Raw genomic sequence first — 19408 nt, 5'->3', positions numbered from 1 at the left:
TAATGGAGATTTGACAAATTGGCAAGCGGGCTGCAAACATCTGCGCGTTTGCTGCAATGCATGTTGGGTTATTTACACACGCTGCAAGGCTTTCTTTTCCTGAATTTAAACGAGAGATGAAGCTGCAAGCGGACGTCTTAAGCTAAGACTTCAGATCTTAATTACGCTATGATCTGAAAAGCCTAATCCGCTAGCTACTAACAATACGAAACTTACGTGATGGTCATCTATAGAATTATTAAGTTATAAAATAAACATCTTAATGGTGTAATCTACAGTATAGCTCTAGTATAATGCTGCTTAAAACATAACATACAGTACAGTACGTGTCCTTAAGCTAGCATGTGTTTTTTTTTTTTATATAAAACAAAATAACATAAAACAAACTTACTGAAATTTACTTGCTAATAAAATGATTATTCTTTTTATACTTTGTTTTTAAATAAAAAAGTTCTTTTTTTTAATCTTAAAGATAAATAGAAAAATGAGAATGAATGAAGGAAGAAAGAAAGAACAAAAATCATAAAATAAATATAAAATAAATAAATAAAAAGAGAGCAAGACAAAATTAGAGGATATTTTTTAAATAATAACCAAATAATGGAAAAAAAAAACCATAAAAGAAATAAAGAAAACCTAAAGCTTAAACAGTATATTCAGATTTAAATTATAGACTTACACACAATCCTGAAATGAATTCAGAATTTATTTACCTTAGCTAAAATTATTTAAAATTGTTAGTTGTGTTATATTTTTATAAGAACTTTTTTTGTTATTCCCCCCCCCAAAATTACAACATTGTACAGCACATGATGTTTCTTATAAGACATTTTGATCTATTTATAAGATTACAACAGCAGTAGCTCTTGGTTAAATAATAATAAAAATCCACACCACGCCTTTAATCCTCTCCTACAGCGTTCTCTAACTCGATGTGAATCTGTAAGGTCGGGATATTTAAATATGTGAAGTGAGTCCCTGTTTGTTCCTGGCTTTGGGTTCGACTCGCCGACCTCAAAGGCCGAACCGGACCTTCGGGTGTCTCTCGGCATGCCTCCGGAGCAGCAGATGTGGCATCACAGTAGGCCAGCTGCACAAGGCGTTACACACCCCGGAGCCCCCTGCTTCCATCTCCATCTGCCACCACTGAGCTGAACACACACACACATGCCACACACACACAAGCCACACACACACACTATGACCTGCTGCTGGACTTCACCATTTATCAGACAGCTGAGAACTAGCATGTGCTAGCATGGAGAGGGGGCAGGATCCAATATGGCTGCTTCTGCCCGAGCGCCGTGTACAGAGTCAGGTGTAAGAAATGTCCTCATTTTATCTGAAGTTCTTCACACACCAGTTGGTTCTATTTGGTTTTGGGTAATGGTTATTACACCATACACTGGACTTTATTTAAAGCCTATCACTTTTTTCTTCACTGCTTCATCTTAAAGAAGCAAAAAATTATTTTTTAAATAAAATAAACAGAAAATATTTGCCCCAATTTTGTTTAAATAAAATATAAAATATGAGTATGTTCTTGAACATTTCTTCTTGTTTAACCCACAGTAGAGTTCTACATGAAAAATCAAAATGATGCAGCTGGTTAAAAAAAATTAGATCCCCCCTTTTTCATGACACCACGCCAGATTACGAAATGGTGAAACTTGTGGGTACGAAATTCCACCACATCCCCTCTACTCCCTCGACCTTGGACCTGGTGTCTTCTTCCTCTTCCATCACTTAAAGAAACCAATTCATGGCAGGCGTTGGCAATGACGAGGTGATTACAGAGATGGAACTTTTTCTCAAGAGCCAAAAAGGCTTCTTCAGAGACGGTCTCCACCAGCTTATCCATCGTTTGGAGAAGTGTGTGTCGCCTCAGGTTGGAGGAGATGTAGAGAACGACTAAGGTAATGACCAACATTCGCTTTCATCACATAATTTTTTCATAGCAGTAATAACAATTTTAAGCCTGCCCCTCGTAATGTCTGATCCATCTGTAACTCTGGACATGAAGATATCAGAAGCTCCATCACTGTCTTCCTCAGTGGAGAGTTAATGCCACTCAGTGTCTCACGCAGTGTGTATTTCCTTTTCAGGAGAAAGTAGCTAATGTGGACATAAAAAGTCACTAAAATTGCACGGAAGTAATTTGCATTTTCATTGCATCATCATGATCATTTGGATATAAACAGATGTTGTATGAAGAAGGAAGATTTTCTAAAGACACTTAAGAAAGATCTGAAGTTCGGAAGCTAGAGAGGAGAAGGAGAACAGTGATTGGTCGATGGTGGAAATGATCAGTGATTGATCATGCACCTCATATAACAAGTATAACTCTGTAATGTGAGCGGGAGAAACAGATCAACTGCAGGATAGTCACTTACATCGCTGTGTCATCCGGAGTCCCTCTGGTGACACTGGGGGAAAGAAACCTGGGACTTACCGAGACATTTTAACCAAATACTATAAAGCATGGCCATCTTGTTGCCATGACTTGAGAACATAATGAGATCATTCAGGTATAAACGAAATCAATTTAAATGTGTCCGTAGTTTACAAGAGACTAAATGCTATGAGCTTATAAAGTTGCGGCCACGACATAGTATCTCATGGCCACGCGTTCTATTATCCTGTTCCCACACCTTAGGAAATCGTAGCCACAACAACATGGTATCTTGCTTCAGTTTCTGTACAACATGATGCTGCAGAATGCTAAACTGGAGGTTGCTAGCTCACACTCCCTGTTATCAACGCTAGCCTTGTAGCTCCGAAGCATAAATAAAGACGCGAGTTTCAGGATGAACACTTGTTTGTCCGAAAGAGATCCATGTCGCAGTGATTCTTTAAATCAGAACACTTTCTCGTTTACAAACAGATATGAAGGAAATAACAGTTCACTTAATTAAGGCTGTTAATTGGGATTAAGTCTTTCACTCGCGCCTGAATGAATCGTTAAAGTCATAAAGTGTTCCAGCGGTGTTTGTTTTGCAAAAAGAAAGAAAGAAAGAAAAAGAAAAAAAAAATCTCCTCCCTATTTCCATAAATCTGTCTAAGGGGAAAAGTCAGCGGTTGCTATTGTCAGAATCCCCGCTGACGAGTCTCTATTTATTTTATTTTATTTTTTACCTGCCAGGGATGCCGCGTGCATAATCAGAAATGTTATTAGAAGTACAGCCGTGCTCGCCTGTTAGTCCTGTTACCCGTGCTCGTAATAACTCTCAATATGCAAATGAACTCTGGGTAATCTATTAACGTCACTTCGATTTTATTTCAGCGCTCCAATTTAGCAGATCCTGACACATCGTCTCCGTACACGCGTTCATTTTGCCAGGAGAGCGTGAGGGAAGGGCGGAGGAGCCATGTGCCATCTGTCTCTCCGCCATAATGACTCGGTAATGAAGCCGCCACAAACGCCGGCTCCCTCAGGCCTCGAGTTTCACACAAATGACAACAAGAGAGAGAGAGAGAGAAAAGGGACAACTTTCCCCTCGCTTTATTCTTCCATGTAGCAATTATTGTCATTTACACCTTTTCTTTGGAAAAAGAGGCGGGCCGGACGACTCGACGTTAATTACCCCGAGAGCCGGTGAAAGACTCCCGTCAGTGCCAGAAGGCTTTATAATTTCAGCATATGTTCCGCAGACCTGATGGGGGAATTCGCTCGCTCATCTCGGTCCTCGCAAGTCAAAGACCCCATTAGTGAGGAAACGGCTTCGCTAAATCCGACGAGATTTGTCCAATCCATGCAAATGATTCCTAATTCCCATTGTGCCCGGACCTGCGTCGGTAAGTAACAGACTCGGATTTAATTGAGGTGAAATTGAAATGGTAGATAATCTCATGAATATACATAAGAGCACAAACTCGGAGAGCGTGGACGATCTTTAATCCCGCTAACTTTAAGCAGTGTGGAGGATTTGTCAGGCCTCATATGGCTCGCTTAATTATTAATTTGCAAAAATCATTGATAGAGGGGGGGATTCGCTTTATTCTCCGATAGCAGCTTTGCATCATTAAAAAAAATAAAAAAATAAATAAATGACACCTGCCTTGATGATTTTTTTCTTCTTCTTCTGGTTCAATTCCCTGCTTTATTTCTTTTCTAAAAGCGGATTGGTGTGAAAGTTTCTGGTACGTGAAGAAAAAATATCAAAGCGACTGTAATCGTCATGGCGCTTCTCGAAACAATGCCTTCTTACTGTGGTATTATTAGCGCTGCATTTTAGCTCTCATTGTTTTGTTTTTTTGGTAGGTGTTAAGGTGTTATATATATATATATATTAACAGCAGCTTTATTATAATGCAAATGTATGCACAAAATCCTGCCTTTATGTATGTAATAGTCACACTAACATTGGCCAACATAGCCATCTGCTAATAAACTCATACACATTAGAATACACATTAGAATACGCCATTACCATAACAATCCCTAACTTATTTAAGTACAGTAGTTTTAGCTTTTAGCATGGTTTTTAGGAGTTTTTTTTTACATACATTATCCCATTTAATGCTTTAATTAGTATAGTGTATATAAATTCTTAAACTCAACTATGCTAAGTTTAACAAAACTACAAACAAACAATAAAAAAAGGAAATCTTAAATGGCTCTATGCATTAATTATCCACATTTCCACATACGCCAATTAAAAACGCTCCACCCCACATGTCCTAATGCCCCGATACTGTAATTAAATAACATAGCTATATAGATCAGGAACTGCTAGTGATGTAGATCAGATTGTTCAGACACATTGACATGAGTGTGAGCTGTGTATGAGAGTTTTTGATATTCTTGTTGGTTTTATGTAAATTCAGTCACATTATAATGTGCTACACACATCGCTCCTGAGCCGCCAGTGATCCAGACCCCCTCTGCCCTCCGGACCTGTCTGACTCGTCTTGGTGCCTTGAGATTCTGGTTGAATATCTCGTCACATGGAGGTCTGTGTGATCTGCTTGGGATGCCTGTGGTAACTGGAGACAGGTCCACTTGGCCATGAAGACGATCTTGGACTCAGCTGTCCTCGGAGGACGTCTGACTGCAGTCGCTTAATAGTTCAGGACTGAAAATTCCTACAGTTTTGTACCTAAGCCTCTAATAACGAACTGAAATCCATATTAATTTAAACTTTCAGCCTCCTAACACCCAGATGAGGATGGGTTCCCTGTTGAGTCTGGTTCCTCTGAAGGTTTCTTCCTATTACCATCTCAGGAAGTTTTTCCCCCAGCACCGTCACCCTCGGCTTGTTCATCGGGGACGATCTGATCATTCTGATTCATACTGTACACATTTACACACACTTGTTTCCATATATAATTTTTTTTTATTTTGTATATCTGCTTTGCAAAAATGACCATTTTCGAAAGTGCCATAATAAAATTAAATTATAATGTTACCATGGCAACCATACTGTGTTTTAAATCTGGTTGAACACACTGTTGTCTTTTACTAATATACAACATGATTGGTCTAAAGCCATTGTACTTACACTGTATAGTGACATCATAACCTGAGCCCATTTGCAGCTCCGACCTTATACAGTAAATGTCCGCTTTATCTACACTTTATTGTATTTAACGAAATCAAAAACCGAATTTTGTCATAGAAATTGCTGTTTCTATGAATGAAAGAAATGTAAACAAAAAAGGTATTCTTGCGGCTCCACGGTGATCTAACCCTAACCCTAGACTGTCCACTAAACTCTCAGGTGTACGGTTCTAACTGTCGCCTACTTTTGTCTGAGCCACCCGGAGCTCTGCGAGGATTAGATGATGACTGAGATTATCTCGAATTTCCTCTTTGTTCAGTTCCATCACCAGAGCCGAGGTCATTAAGCACATTATCTTCCAGCACAGGAAACTAAAGCGAAGACATAATGTGCTTTTCTCTTCCCAGTTTTTAATAAGCCGCGCATCTTATCTCCAGCTGGACACACAACAACATCTGCAGGATTCAATAAATACATACAGGGATTTGCTGACGAGGACCGGCAGGACGATAGACGGATTTTGCAGACGGAGCACGAGACAAAAATATCGAAAAAGTTATTTTATAATAAATGCAGAATCTCCCTATTGTCCGAACTTTAACTTCCTATTAAACTACTTATTTATGCTAATGGACAGGGAATGTTTTTATTTTTCCCCCATCACGTCCATTTGTTGAAATCTTTTTATACCTTTTGTAAGCGTTCTGTTACGTTTATCTCAGCAACGTCCTTGCTAAAGTTTCCATAATGTCATGGTGTGTGTATAACCAGTTTGTACTTTCACTTCATGTAGTCAGAGTTGTGCTGCTAGGCAACTGGAAATCATCAACGCTCAGCAAAAATTAGCGAACGACTCCGGGTAAAGCAGTCACTCCCATGTGTAGCAAAGCTGCGGTCGAATTTTTAAATGTGAAAATCTTCTGCGTCCGACCTGATCTTTAAATCAACAGCTCTGATCAGCACACGAGACGAGAAGATAAAAGAATATCACATTGTCTAAATCTTCTATCTGTGTTTTATTAGCCTAAAATTATTATTAGCATTTAAAGGCATTTTAATTCATACCTGTGTGTGTGGCTGTGTACTGTAGAGTATGTGACTAATATAATTTTTAATTAAATACTTAATCAAAAAACCTAAACTTAACAGCAAAGTTGAAATGTAAAACTTTTTTGTTTGTTATAAATGACGTCTCATGACCCACCTGCAGTACCCCTACAGGCCACTAGTCTGACATGTGGAGAAACACTGGGCTAAAGACTCGGCCCACCAGGATATACCGTATCTGTTAACTCTGAAATGAAATGGAAATGAGACGGAACTATAGAGAATGTCAGAAAAACTTTTTGATCTTATAAATATTTAGATACAATATTACATTCTTTTCAGATTTTGTTACAATTTTAAGACCTTGAACCCTTGAAGATGTTAAGTCCTAATTTGAACCTTTTATACCTCAGCTTTACTCAACAGCTTCACAACTTAACTGAACACGAGTAATTAAACGTCGCCCGTTCCTTGTAACATTAGTTTTAGAACCGAGTGCAGCAGTTAATCAATACAAACTAACTTTAAATACAAGAGTTTAACATGTGGCTTCGAATACAAAGCTACAGTGTTACAGAGCAGCGCGTATCTCTGTTACATCATCCGCCATCATTATTATTTCTAAACAAATTTATAGCAAACCATTCACTTTTACTACATGCGAATAGGTTAGAGCGCCACCTGCAGGATTATAAAGAAACTGTGTTGATCAGTTACAGATACACACAGCTTCTAACGCACATGATTTTTGAATTTGTGCTCACGTAGTTGTGAGACTGGTGTGTAATGGAGAACGAGGACAATCGGAGGATTTTTAATTAAATCCATCCCCCTTTTGCAGCACGACAGCAGAAGTTTGTGCACTCGACACAGAATCGGTTCAGTCCATCGTGATCGGCCGTGTCGGATCAAACTCAGAAACATCCGACTCCCGTCTCCGTCTGATTGACCTGTGCGTCTCTACCATAAATGCAATAAATCATTTAAAAATAATCGATTTGGAAGTCGGTATAGAGACAAATCAATCATCACACAGATTCATAACTGAATCAATTTTTCAGTAAAATGATTTTTATAGTAACACAGTGGTGTGATGAAGCAGAGATACAGTTACCATTAAAAGGTTGATTGATTTCCACTAACAACAATGACATCACTGGGTTTCTTATTTCTGTTTTTCCTTTATTTTAAAAATCTTTTTACATTTTTCAGTTATTGTTATGAAACGCTGAAGAACGACTGAGTCCTGTTCTCTCACCCGCCTCTCTTCTCTCTGCCTTGAAGTCTTGACACTTGTTACTGAGAAACTGCAAAACTCTTTGATCCTAAAGATTTAAAGTTACAACTTTAACTTTGACTCCTGCAAACTGCTTGAACCGGAGACTCCTTCCATAACTGTTAAGCTTACTGAGAACCATACAGCGTTTACACACATATACTGAAGCGACCTCTATACACATTAAAGATAAACCTGCGCTGCTGCTGTAATAGATAAATAATCAACACTCAACCAGGTTCTAGAACTTAACACACATTAAACTACACAATTGTTCAGTGTCCGTGATGAAGCCTGCGTTCACTATGAATCAGAGTCAGTCATGCATGTGTGTGTCTGTGTGTGTGTGTGTGTGTGTGAGTGTGAGTGTTATTCACACTGGACCTGCCTGGCCTGCTCTTCAGCTTCCGCCTCATCATCTTGTGTGATTTGTTTGTGGGTGGCATAAAGCAGATGGCGTGAGAGCACCGACCCTGGTCCACACGTCTGCTTCAGGCATATTTTAACACCTCAACTCTTTTAGAATTAACACACACTCATCTCACCTCATCATTAAGTTTCAGTTCCAAAATCTATTCCAATCCCATCAAATCTCATTTTCTCCCCAAAGAGATTAAAACAGTGCAGCAGGCGCAGGAAAAAAAAAAAAAAAAAATTGATCCGGAATGAGCCGAGTGTGTTAATGGGTTAAATTATCATAATCAGACTGAAGAGAAGAATTTGTGTCAGTTTGTTTCATTGTAAGGAGATGTAATTTATTACCGTACTACTTAACATTCACGGGGAAAAAAAAGAGAAAAAAAAGTCTCCGAACAAAATAGGTTGTCAGAAACTAGTTAAAGCTCAGGAACTGGAAGTGAATTAATGCTCGCTGAATATTTCATGCAAAAAATATGTTTTAATGACCTGACCTAGACCTGAATTTAACTTACATTGTATGTGTGTGTGTGTGTGTGTGTGAGAGAATTACTTTTCGACTTCTACAGCATAACAATGAGCTAGAGTTCCTACACTAAAGGTTTAATTCGAACAGATTTTCATATTTAAATAATTGGAATAAACATGAATTAATTTATTTGTCTATTTACATCTTTGTTACCCAATTAATCGTAATCAAACTGTCATAAGAACAGGTCCAATATATAAAATACTAATTTACTCCACACCGCTGTTTAATTCTGGCTCCTGATTGGTTCGTAAGGCGTTGATTAATTCTCTATAACAGCAGATCTGACAGTTGTGCAGGTTTCTATTGATGCACTTGTTCTGATATGTTGTGGTTTCCATGGCAACAACGTAGACAGAATGGATCATTGAATTTAACTTGTATGGAAGGAGTCTCCAGTGTCAAACAGTAATTAATAAATAAATAAATAAATAGAAAAATAAGTCGTGTCTGCGTTTTAAAAATACAAAAGTGCAGTCATTTCACTGGATAAAGGTCGAGTAATAACGTACAGTATAAATACTGTATATTTCCGTACATTTTTCTCAGAAATTCCTTCAGGGCCGCGGTGTAGATCAGACAGGTAATAACACAGACGGACAGTTCAGACGGCCAGGAGTCGATTTTCAGTCAAAACTCGGCTCTCGCTGAAATTACAGCTCTCGATTTTCCCCATTTATGCAGCGGTCCATAGCCGAGCGCGGCGCCTGCCTCCGCCGAGAGACGAAACCAGACATGAAACGTCTGCCGTCTCTGGATGTGACACCGAGTCTGTGAAAGACCTGTTTGTCTGCACGTTCCTTGTTTTCTTTCTCAACCCAAAGAGCTCTCGACTCGTCCCCGCGCCTGACTCCCAGCGCATTAATACTTTATGAGACCAAAACAAGTCAGGTCCGAGCCTAGTGAGAGAATAGCGGCTAATGTTTAATTAATCTGCAGCGACTGAAAGGAACGAGCGAGTCACAAAAGGAGGATTTCTTTCTCTTTGTGTCGCTGCTGGAGTGCCGTGGCGTGTCACCGTGGAGCTCGTTATCTCCCACACGTCACTGTCAAACCCTGATAACGCCGTGGACGAGTTCAATCGAGTGCATCGCTGGCGGAGAGGGAAAACACACACACACTCACTCACACACACACACACACACACACAAACACACTCACACAAACACACTCCTCCTGTTTGTGTTGTTGTGTGTGTGTGTGTGTGTGTGTGTGTCGGTCTAGCTTCGGAGACATGATGGATTACAGTAACAGTGTGGAAGTAAATGTCGTGTCCAAACAGCTGAAGAAAGAAAACTTACTTGGCTGCATTCGAGTGTTTGTATCCAGTCTATTAGTCGATCAGTAGTACAGTAATGAAATAAATGAGTACAGTAATTATATAATGGGTTGCAGCAAGAACTGCATCGCTCAGAGTTCTTCACTGCTGCTCCATTTACTGATCTAGCAAATAAAACACTGAACTCAATTTGTGTGTGTGTGTGTGTGTGTGTGTGTGTGTGGGAAGGTAGCTACAGGCTTGTAGTAGTGATGTAAACCTCAGACTTCGATACATCTGCTAATCCTACTGAACGTGCTCTGATACGACACAGTGCAATACGACCTGATTCACTGTCATACAATATTATATGAGATAATACAACATGATGCCTTATGATGTCACAATCTGAGCAGTTTTGAGATATTGCGATTCAAAGTTTTTGCCTCCATACAGCATTTCATTAATCTAAAAATGCATAAAAAGCACCTTATTTTTATCAATAGTCACAGAATAATAACAGTTAGTTTTTACAAAAAGTGAAAAAATGGAAACTTTTACTGTAATTTTAAAGAGACGATACGATATGAGACGATATGAGACGATATGAGACGATATGCAGTATCTCATGATATGATATGATATGAGACAATGTGATATTGTGTGATATGATCAAAGCATGAAACCACAAACTGGTTACAAACATTTCATAACTAATAATTAAATATAGTAAAAATGAATAAAATATACCGTATATTTGTTTGTTAATGTTTAATTAATGTTCATTGATTTGTACTGATTTGTTTATTAATTTGTTGTGGATTTCATACGTGTATATTATGGCCACACCCCCTAGTTTCTTCAACAAACTAACAACTAACACTTAATTGATTAATTGATCAATCACTGTACATTGTTATTAAAGACAGGTTCATCATTTAATCTAAACAGCTACACATGAAATCCAATGTGAAAAAGTGAAAAGGTGTCGCTAAACCCAGTATTTACGAAACAGAAATATTTTGTTGACTCTATTTCTATAAGATAAACTGATATGAATTACATCTATATCTCCAAATTGGACACAATAAAAGTCATGGATGTTCTTTATTTTGTATCATAAGTATTTTGTATTTCAGTGTATTTTTTGCTTTAAGAATAAAAAAAGGAGACACATTTTCAGACATCTGTTCTGTTTCTTGGCCAAAACAACATATCTGCACTTTTTTCTGAGCGGCATGTGTGTATGTGTGTGCTGTAGTGTGTATGTGTGTGCTGTAGTGTGTGTGTGTGTGCTGCAGTGTGTATTCAGCCATGTGTATTGTGGTGAGATTCATAAAGTACACACCTTCCTGATAGAGTTGTGTGATGCACCAAAGTAAACCATGTCAGATCTTTTGTCCAGTGTTTATGCAACACAAAATGACCAACACAATTCATGTTTAGATGTAATGATCGTAGAGAATGTTCGTGGTCACATGACTATAATGACATCAGGCACAACAGAGAAAGGAGGGAGTACTGCTAACCAACATTAGGCTACCATGAATTTTTATTTGTCAAGTTTTAGAGACAAAAAAAATAACCGAAAGTAAGAGAATCACATTAACCTAATGGGTCGCCTCGAAGGCCGGTCTGAAACAGGACCCGTACTTAATGCCTCCAGGGATGTTTAAGGATGTAGTTAAAGCTCTAATTAATTTCATATCACACGATTTACATCGTTTCATGTTGAACAGCGTTTCACTGTAAACAGGAAGTGATCTTAAAGCATAGAAAAAAGGTTATGCTACTCCATTATACCAAATGAAAAGAAGTTTGATTTATACTCATACCTCAGACACGCTACCGAACGGTGATTGCTCCTGCATTTGGATGTGGTGATAGCGTTAGCATTAGCTCATTCAGTGCTTCTGAGACAAAGCCGTGGAATACGCTGCACTTTATCCTCCGTTAAATGATGTGCAGGTAACATTAACTAATACTGACGTTTCAAGCTTTCTAACTAATAACACTTCACATCAGAAACTTGACTTCTTTAATGTGCACTTCGCAGTCTTGGATGCTTTCTAAAGGACCAAGGCTTTCAAAGGATGCTCAGGAAGTCACTGTCCAAGGATATTGAGCAGGAGAGATATACAAAAGAATTTCCAAAATAATAATGGAACATTATTGAAATGGAACATTGTGAAAGCCATTATCAAGAAATAGAGCACCACAGTGACATCACAGAGGACAGGATGTCCCTCCGAAAAATAGACAAAAGGATGAGAAGAAAAGTTATCATGGATGCTGGCAGGATACAGCTACAGCGGTGTTCGGGAGTAACGGACTGTACCTGGTGAAGGTCTGGTCACAACGATGCAAAGGCAGAACTCTCCAGATACAGTTCTAAAAGAAATGTTTGATAGAAAAACCAGACAGCTTATCACCTAAAACCACCTTATACCCTGTGAAGCCTGGTGGTGGCAGCATCACACCATGGACCTGCTTCTCTTCATCTGCACCCGGGGCTTTAGTCAGGATACGGGGAATCATCAAAACTCCAAATACCTGAACAAAACCCGCAGGCCTGTGATGCCTCCGTGAGCGCTGAAGAGGAGGAAGATTCCTTCCAGCAAAATCACGAAATCATACGTCTTCAAAGGACGACTTCAGAAGATGTAAATCAATATTATGGAACGATCCGGTCAGAGCTCGAATCTAAAACCTGCAGAACAGTTTGAAGAGTGTGTACAGGAGATCTCCTCGTAGTCTTCTACCTCGAGCATTTTAGTGTAAGAAAGAGAAAGTGGGATAAACGTACAAATCAGGACATGCACAGCTGCTCGACTAAATGAGAGCTGGATTACAAGCGAAAGGTGATTTAATGGAGTATTAGTTAAGAAATTCTCTAAAAAATAATAAAAGAAATATTTTTCTTTCCCTCCAATTGTGCTGGTTGCTGCAACAATTAAGGAATAAAAAAATAATGATTTATCTTGATTTCTTTTTGTATCACAGAGACATAGATTTCTACTTATGTATTTGTCTTCTTAGTTTTTTAGTGCTGCTGAGCTTGTTTTAAGCAGCCTCATGATGACGTTCACCAGCACCTCTCTGGACTGCATATTGAGAGTTCCCGTAAACATCTACCAAATGCAAATCCAACACTAGGAATCAACACCGGAGTCTTAATCTCCTTAACTTGTCATGAAGTAACAAGGAAACAGGAAAACTGGACATCAAACTGATTAATCAGTCAAAATGTTTGCAGCGTCTTCAATTGGGTTGAGGTTAATTAACTAACACGGCCAGTATGCCGACCAGTTGTCTGATTACTTTGGAGCCTGTGAAAATGTAGAAAGTTGTAATAAATACTGTATGTGCAATGCAGTATTTTTGAATATTAAAACCTCTCTTATTAAACCTGAAGCTCAAATCTTCCAAGACATCTTACTTACTTCATTTCAAATCCACTGTAGTGGTGTGTAGAGGCAGAAATACGGATATATGGAAATTGTGTCCCTGTCCAAATCCGTTTGTCCATGTCTGTGTTTATTTTTAGTCGATCTCAGACTAAATAAAATCAGAGTTCACTCACCGACGGGTGACATTTCGGGGACCGAGCCCTGGTACGGCCCCTCGATGAACTGCGGCGGATTGTCGTTGATGTCCTGCACTTTGATGATGAACTCTGACGGAGGCTCCAGGGGCTCGTTGGTGTCTCGGTTGATGACCTGCGCAGTGAGCGTGTACTCCGCCTTCTCCTCGCGGTCCAGCCTCTTCATGGCGTGAATGTCGCCCGTCAGCTCATTGATAGCGAAAATGGTTCCTGCTCCTTCTCCGGCCAGAACGTATCTGATGTTCTTGCTCCCTACGTCCAGATCCGTGTGGAGCTGCAAATAAAAAAAATCATATGTTCATGCTTTAACTGTTCAGCAAAGGGAAAGATGGTACACTCATGAGATCCTGAACCATAGTAATGATCCAGAAAGAAAAAGAAAAAAGTCCTATATTCTGATTGAAAAATCATTATCTTAGCCAAGCTTTTTTTCTCTTTTTTTCTCCCATTTACACCACTGATTATTTAACAACATTCTTGACTGAAGTTGAGAACTATTTTTCCTGCAGGTCAGAGATTTTAAATCACACTCGAGTGCTATGAAGCTAAAGATACCTGATAGCAAGATGTCTTGTTTAGTGCAGAACTTGTACTATACGTTCCTAAAGGCAACAAACGAGTGCGAGACAGAAAGCGATGGACTGAGAGTGAGACAGAGAGACAGACAGACAGTGAGTGAGACAGGGCGGGGGAGGTCTTATCTAATCACACCTCCTGCTGCTTGACTCCAGATGCAGACACTCTACAATGTCCACTCGGGGCTAAACCCCTCGTCCATCAAGTGAAGGCATTAGTGCTCGGATTCGAGGAGACTACGGTGGAGTGTTTCCGCAACGACGGTGTTTTATCGTGACAGCTGAATTGCTCGATCGGCTCGATGGAAACAAAAAGGCCAAACAAGGTCCTGAGCTTCCAGGCAATGTTTAGACTCTCCATCCTAACCGTCCATCAGTCACTCCTTTATCTGTCTGTCTGTCACTCTCACTCTCTCTCTCTCTCTCTCACTCTCTCTCTCTCTCTGTTCTGTTCTCTTGTAGTCAGAATGCCTCAGGCGTTGTTTTATCCCAAAGTGAAATTATAATTAAATTATTTTTCCATCTTGGAGCTTTATGAGTTTGGCTCAGTTTTTTTTTTCTTTTTTTCCAGACAGACACTTATACAGACAGACAATTATATATTTCTTGCTTGTTTGTTTATTTATTTATTTGATAATACAAAGAAAGTGAGCCATATGGCATAATTTATACACCCAACATACATCTCATGATGTTTAGCTTTGATAACAAAGGAACAGTAAAACAGCATGTACTGTACATACAGTATTGTGCAAAAGTTTTGACCCCCACCTCTCCTATTTCTCCTCAGTAAATAAAATGAAATAATGTAAATTAATAGAGACAAATGGTAACAGATGTTTAACTGCGACAGGCTGCAAAGTGTCTAACTGGCTTTTTATGTAAGAACCTCGGCAGCGACCTCATTTCCCCCCTTGTCTGTTCCAACCATCAGCAGCATACAGTACTAATCACCAGCCTGATCATCTGCCATCATCTGTACCTGTTTCTCACTGGTTCATGCCCAAGTTAGATGTTTTTTTTTTTTTTTATACTTGAATGATTCTGAGGTCACTGTGTGGCTTAACAATCAAAAAAAGTTTCCCTGAAACTGCTTAGGTACAGGAACAAAAAAAAAAAAGTAGAGGGATCCTCAACAGTTCATTTAAAATACAAGACAGTCTGACTGTTTGGCAGCAAAATATAAAGACTTTTGCACAGTATACATTGCACAATAATATACAGATATTATGTAACATCCAAGGAGTTATGGTCTGTCTATAGTTTATTATATTTTAATCATCCTATCTATAGCTTTTTTTTTTTATTTGGTATATTTTTCCCCTTAAAAATTTGTGACATAGTTTCCATGGCTATTTATAATAATAATAATAATAATAATAATAATAAATTATTATTATTATTATTATTATTATTATTATTATTATTATTCCAGATAAAATTAACATTATATAATTTAAATTTATTCATAAAAAAGTAAGATATACTCTTAAAAAATGCACAATTAACAGCAACAACAGATAGCCAATACGATATAATAATAATAATAATAATAATAATAATAATAATAATACATTATTAATAATCGGTTATTTAAATAAGGATAAAACACTAGATTAAAATTTAACCACATAACTTTAGGCGAACAATATCTAACCCGCTTACCTATACATCCGGGTAATTTGTTGTCATGGTAATTAACAATTGAAAATCTAGCCTGAGATAAATAAACAGATTCGAGTTGACTAGCTGTCCTGATCTACTCTGGCTCAATACAATAATTTTGATAAAAATGTCAACAGTATTTTCTAAGTACAGCTTTGAAATGTAAAGAGACAGAGAGTAAACACGGCGGGGCTGAGCATTAGCGCTGCACCGCGGCGGTTGAGATGAAGGCGAGCGCGGAGAGAAAGTGTCTTCAGTTTTCATGTAAATTACTCATGAAGGTTATTTCTGAAGCATTTTCTCTTATAGACAGATTTGGAGATTGGTGTTTGACTGAAGTGTGTGTGCGTGCTTGTGTGTGAAAGGGTGTGTGTGTGTGTGTGTGTGTGTGTGTCGGGTTGGAGTGGAAAATGAGGCGTTCATAACAAGACAAAAATAAAGCAATTAGAGGGGAAACAATAAAGGCGTTACATACAGTGTAGAGAGACGGGTTTTATTCAAGTAATCAGCAGTCAGTCGTCATGGCTTTTCATTCTGTTCTTCCTTCAGCCGATTTCAGTATCATAGTTTCTATTCAAATATGTAACACGTAGGTGCAGGAGAGCGCGCTCAGGGCCGGGTGTTAACGACGTCCCTATAATCAAGGTTAAAAAATCTGAATGGCAAAATCTCTATGAGCTCACAAGACACACTAATTAATGCACTGAAAGAAAGTAGCGTTAAGACCTGGATAAAGACTTTTTACAAGTTATGTCCAGGAGTGGACTGTAACTAAGGACGTACACATACTGTTACTGTACTTAACTACAGGCTTCACGTGTCGGTATGTTACTTTAGTACGTTTATTACTTGTACTCCACTATATCCTACAACAAATATGTGTACTTTGTACTCCACTACATTCCTGCATGGTGCTGCGTTACGTAACCAGAGTGAAGCGTAGAATTTTAAGTGTTAATATCGCCATCTGCTGGCTGTTACGCATAATTGGTTTCCCTAATCATGTAGCAGGTGTTTGAAATCAGAAATGGAGATGGGTGCAGATAGCGATGGAAACAGCATGTTCACAGTTGGAAAGCACAGAGTAAGAGAAAGAGAGAGAGAAAGAGAGAGAGAGAGAGAGAGAGAGACCTTTACTATGACTTTAAACTGAAACAACCTCAGTAAATTTAAGGGGTAGATACTTTTGCTCAAGTACAAATATAACTGGAGGACTTCTACTTTTACTTCAGTAACATATTACAGTGTACATCTATTTTTTACTCAAGTACAGGGTTTGTTTACTTTTCAAATGTAAATCAAATTGAATACTTTTGTCCACCTCTGATTATGAGTTATACATATGGGGGCGGAGTTTCAATCTAAACATTGGCTTGAGTTCAGCACATGTTTGTTGCATGATCTTAACTTGAGTAAGAAGCACAGTTATGTCCAGCGTCACCATCTGACTGTTTAATGTAACTACAAAATGTTATGCTGAAATTTACAACATACTCATTTATATTCATATTTTTTTTTTGCTTTTATTTTACATTCCTCTTGTGTGATTGAAAATTTTAAAAAGAAAGACAAAGTATTGTCTAAATGCTGTTGAAAGTCTCAGACACTTTTACCCAAGAAAAAATCTGGCAACTCACCAGTATAAACTATACACTTAATAATAATGTGTGTGTGTGTGTGTGTGTGTGTGTGTGTGTGTGTGTGTGTGTATGTAAAACCCGACTCTAAACACCTGGAACGTTCCTTGTGTGAAATCTGATGCGACTTTGGACCTCCAGTAAGTGTAAACGTGACACACCAGCGCCGTGACGAGGACAGGGACCAGAACTGGAACAGGGAGTGAAAGGATGGAACACTTTAATACTAATTAATAGCAGTGTTACTATTTTAGCAGTTTAATTTTGCGTGCCGATGAGGACAGGAACAGAATTGCGATGCGTCTTCAGGGACTCTCGATACACGAGTAAAGAAAGATGTGTGTTTGTTTTTTTTCTGCTTTTTTATATCCTTGCTAAATTAGATGTGAGCTCCCAGAGAACGCAGGGGGTCGTGGGTGTCGGACATTTGCAGATCTGACGACGCTCAGCACTTGTTTGAAACGTGACCCAAGACAACAGCTATTAAGATATTAGCGAAGGTGTTTTTGTTTAATTTTATTTTTTAAGGACACCCTGTTCAGCAAACTCCAATTCCATTTCCTGGCCTAGAAACGCAGCGTCCTGGTGGGATTTTGGCACCGGGGAGCGGGGTAACAAGGCAAACGTGCGCAAGAACCGAAATCCAGACATCGAGAACCCGGCGCAGTCGTCTCATAAGTGCATTTTCATGCATATGTTGTCTCGGAGGTGCTGTTCTCAGACACTGACAAAGCACATTCGCTTAAATTGTCACACCTTGCACTTTTGTTCTCCTAATTGTGCCATCATTCCACATGAAAGATCTATCTCATTAACACGGCAACTTCACAACAATCTCGGCTCGATGAAAACCCTTTAAATGAGTCGAAATTAATGACGCACGTTCTCCTAGCTGTGCATTTTTCCCCCTTCCTCTCGCACAGACATATCCTTCTTCCTTAGGTATAGCTTTTCTTTAAAAATAACGACTTTAATTTGCAAGATAAGCATGCTCAGGCGCTGATTATTAATCAGGGAGGAAATTATAAAGCATTGATACGTGATATCTCACAGGTCCTTTTTCAGCGGCCTTGTTCCCGGCGGCCTCGGGGCCTGCGCTGACACCGGACGCTCCCATCTTTTAATCTCAACGTACAAACATCCAGGTTAAATCGCCGCTCTCGAGGGGAAGAGCTCCTCTGTTGTGTCGTTATCTGAGTTGCCTAGGCGACACCGCACGCCGACACTCGCATGGCGAAATGATTCAATCGCGCATTAGAAGAGGAGAAAGAACACAGCGTTCTCTCCTTAACCTTGATCACAAGGTTACTAAAACTTTACTTTTGTCACCGCGAGGAATTAAGAGCGGCGAAAGTGAAGAAGGAGAATAGTTTCACATAAATCAAGCCAAGACTGAAAATGCTTTATTTGCCACCGGGGAGAGTGTCTCTCTGTAAGAAGCAGCATTTAAGCAGCTCACGTCTGTTCATTAGCGCCGGTGCGAAGCCGAGAAGACCTAAATCTGCCTACGTGCCGGTGCAAAGCAGTTTAGCGAGTGTGTCATTGTGTTGGTTGTGTGAGAATGCCGCTGGGTTTTTATCGTCCTTCTCGCCGCAGAGCTCTCTAGGAGATTTTACTGTCAGCTCAGGAGGAAATATGACAACGGACGCCATCGGAGCGGCTTTACGACAGCACGAGAAGCAATCAGCCGGCCCTTAACGAGCGACTCTCCAGCCTAACGCCTCGTGTTAAGCCCTGCACGACGAATTAACGACTTTGTTTCTTGTCAGGGGCAGGACGAGTGTACAGGGGTCCTGTCTGGTTGGCGGGTGGGGGGAGTTGAAGGTGGTAGGGAGAGAAGGTCGTTATCCAAGTAAAACAATCAGTCCGGCTCGTACAGGACACTGACGCTCAACCTGA

At 39.3% G+C, this 19408-nt stretch overlaps 1 protein-coding gene across 1 annotated transcript in view; it reads right to left on the bottom strand.

Moving 5' to 3' along the window:
* The window catches only part of cdh8 (cadherin 8), a 132154-nt gene that overhangs the window by 53956 nt on the left and 58790 nt on the right, over positions 1 to 19408 (bottom strand). Inside the window, exon 3 of the mRNA XM_053492673.1 lies at positions 13612 to 13906. Within this exon, the coding sequence (XP_053348648.1) occupies positions 13612 to 13906 (295 nt within the window). The remainder of the gene's footprint in view (positions 1 to 13611; positions 13907 to 19408) is intronic.

Source organism: Clarias gariepinus, chromosome 3 (assembly GCF_024256425.1).
Source record: "Clarias gariepinus isolate MV-2021 ecotype Netherlands chromosome 3, CGAR_prim_01v2, whole genome shotgun sequence".
Lineage (NCBI taxonomy): Eukaryota > Metazoa > Chordata > Actinopteri > Siluriformes > Clariidae > Clarias > Clarias gariepinus.
The sequence above is the reverse complement of the archived record's forward strand: the minus strand, read 5'-3'. Positions and strand labels throughout refer to the sequence as shown.